This window comes from Lycium ferocissimum, chromosome 2, assembly GCF_029784015.1.
Source record: "Lycium ferocissimum isolate CSIRO_LF1 chromosome 2, AGI_CSIRO_Lferr_CH_V1, whole genome shotgun sequence".
Lineage (NCBI taxonomy): Eukaryota > Viridiplantae > Streptophyta > Magnoliopsida > Solanales > Solanaceae > Lycium > Lycium ferocissimum.
This window is the reverse complement of record NC_081343.1, coordinates 64,076,998-64,079,720: the sequence shown is the minus strand read 5'-3', so window position 1 is coordinate 64,079,720 and position 2,723 is coordinate 64,076,998. Positions and strand designations below refer to the sequence as shown.

Below are 2,723 nucleotides of genomic sequence, written 5' to 3'. Positions count from 1 at the left end.
CAATTTCAAAAACTATGGCCACAGGTAAACTCTAAGTCCAACTCTAAAATTTCAAAAAAAAAAAAAAAGTACTTTTTTTTTTTTTTTTGGTATCTATGGATAAACGGGGCCACAATTTCTTTGGTGATTTGCCATAGTAGAATGAGTGCTGCCTGGCCCCAAATTCACATCTCTCTCTCATATTTGGCGTGAAACCATTACATAAAGTATGACATAAATAAATGAAGAGATATTAAATACCTCATCCTCTCCTCCTCAGCAGCACAACAACAGCCTAAACCAACACGACACTTTTTATTAATTCTCTCCCCTCCTACTCGCTTTTTTCTGTTAGTATAAATTAATTGGTAGTACAGTTATAGAATAGAATAACAGGTTCGAAATCTCTCTTATTTTTTTCACTACATTATAAACAAAAAAAAACGAGAACACAAATACGCTTCACAACCTTTCTCTCTCTTTCTGCGGCTCTGCCTTTGCCGCTGCTAACGTTGTTTGCTGACAACACTACACAAATTTCAGAAACACTAAAAAAAGAAGAGCCACCACACCACCCTCTCACATAATTCTTGATTCTCTCTTTCTTTTCAATAGTTTTTTCATTCCAGTTTAGCTCATAGACGCAGCTAGCTAAATGGGTAGTAGTATTATTTGGAGCAACCTAGTTCTGCTCCTTGTTATTCTTTTCCCTTTTTGTACACCAGATCCAAACGATGAGATGTGCTTAACCCATCTAAGTCAATCTTTACAAGACCCTTTAAAGAATCTTCAAAACTGGACTAAATCTTCCTTTTCAAAACCTTGTGATGGGTTCACTTCATATCTACAAGGTGCAACTTGTAACAATGGTCGCATCTACAAACTATCTCTTTCAAATCTTTCCCTTAAAGGTACCATTTCTCCTTATCTTTCTAATTGCACTAATCTCCAAGCCCTTGACCTATCATCCAACTCAATATCAGGCCCAATACCAATAGAACTCCAGTTCCTTGTCAATCTAGCTGTCCTTAATCTCTCAGCTAATCAACTTTCAGGCCCAATACCTGAACAGCTAGCCATTTGTGCTTACCTGAATGTAATTGATCTTCATGATAATCAGCTTAATGGGCTTATTCCTCAGCAACTAGGCCTTCTTGTTAGGCTATCTGTTTTTGACGTATCGAATAATAGATTGTCGGGTCCAATACCGGGTTCATTGGGTAATCGGAGCGGTAACTTGCCCCGATTTAATGCTAGTTCATTTTATGGGAATAAGGATCTTTATGGGTACCCATTGCCACCTAAAAAGAGTAATGGGTTATCCATTTTGGCAATTGTAGGGATCGGATTAGGAAGTGGGTTAATGAGTTTAGTGTTAAGTTTTACTGCTGTGTGTATTTGGTTAAGAGTTACTGAGGAAAAATTGGATACTGAAGAAGGAAAAATCAGTCAATTAATGCCTGATTATTGAAAACAAATCATACTTTTGAGATTACAGGTATGTTAATTTTTTTGAGGCTGGTTTGTTTTGCCCTTTTCTTTTCCTTTTTTTTTTTTTTTTTTTTTTTTTTTTTTTTGGGTTGAAATGTTCTTTTCATCCATGAGAAGATATTTTACCTTTTCCTAGTTTTTTTAAGGTTATTATTTTTCTTTTTTGGTTATTTTGTTTAGCTTCGTTTTATCTAACATTTGACACCAATATGTAAAGAATTGAAGAAATTTGGAATTGAGTTTGTAGTACATATTTACTTAGCAATACAGCAATCTGTACTCTAATTTGATGCCTGGGAAGTGGGTTGGCTTGTGTCCACTCCAGGTTGTACAACTTGTACGTGGATAGTACTTATCCTATATTAAAAAATAAGGCAAATCGTGCATATATGTTAGTAAGCAAATCATAGAATAATGTAGCTCATTTCCAGCTCTGCTCCACCACCACGACTTCTTGTTTGTAGTTCAGTTTTTTGTTTTTGGAACAATCAGAGAAACAACGAGAACTAAATGGTTTGGTTAGTACCAACTTTTTTTTTTTAGTTTTGTTTGGTCTCTGCCCAACCATTTCTCTTAATTTTCCATTAATTGATTGACTAAGAAGCCATGTTCTCCCTCCGTCCTAAAATAAGTGCCGTCTTAAGAATTTGGGACAAAGAAAAAATTGTCTCATAATAAGTGTTACCTTAGGGATTCAAGACGAAAATTGGCAAGTGTTTCTAATTATATCCTTAGCAGAGTTGCAAAATTGTAAATAATGGTAGTTTAGTAAATTACACATTGTATTTATTGACTTTTTAGTGAATGTGATTTTTATTAAGGTCACATTTATTTTGGGACGGAAGGGGTATTAATTATCACTTCACTTACGATTCTCTTATAACAATAAATAAATATAGATGTTATCATCTTTTAAAAGACATTAATTAGTTACTCCATATATGTAACTCTGCCCCTTGAAGCATCCAATTGATGGTCCATATATAAAGCTTTGGTGGCAATATCACAAATCTCACTAGAAGTCTTCAATGTTTAATACAGTATATACCAACAAAAAAAAAAATTAATATTTAATTTATATACAGTATAATTCGGGCGAAAGGGTAGTTAAATGACCACTACAGCCCTTGATTGAGTTGGACATCACCAACAAAACATAGCAGGAAAATCAAAATGTTAGGTTGGTGCCAACATATAACTAAAAGAATTGTGGCGCCTCAATGTTTAGTACAATCAATCATGTCTGTTTACGC

The 2,723-nt window shown here is 34.4% G+C and overlaps 1 protein-coding gene across 1 annotated transcript; it reads left to right on the top strand.

Moving 5' to 3' along the window:
* Positions 1-258: 258 nt before the first annotated feature.
* Positions 259-1,721, top strand: LOC132046754 (receptor-like protein 44). The gene has a single exon (XM_059437492.1). The coding sequence runs from the start codon at positions 635-637 to the stop codon at positions 1,448-1,450; it is 816 nt and encodes a 271-aa protein (XP_059293475.1). The 5' UTR covers positions 259-634; the 3' UTR covers positions 1,451-1,721.
* The last annotated feature ends 1,002 nt before the right edge of the window (positions 1,722-2,723 follow it).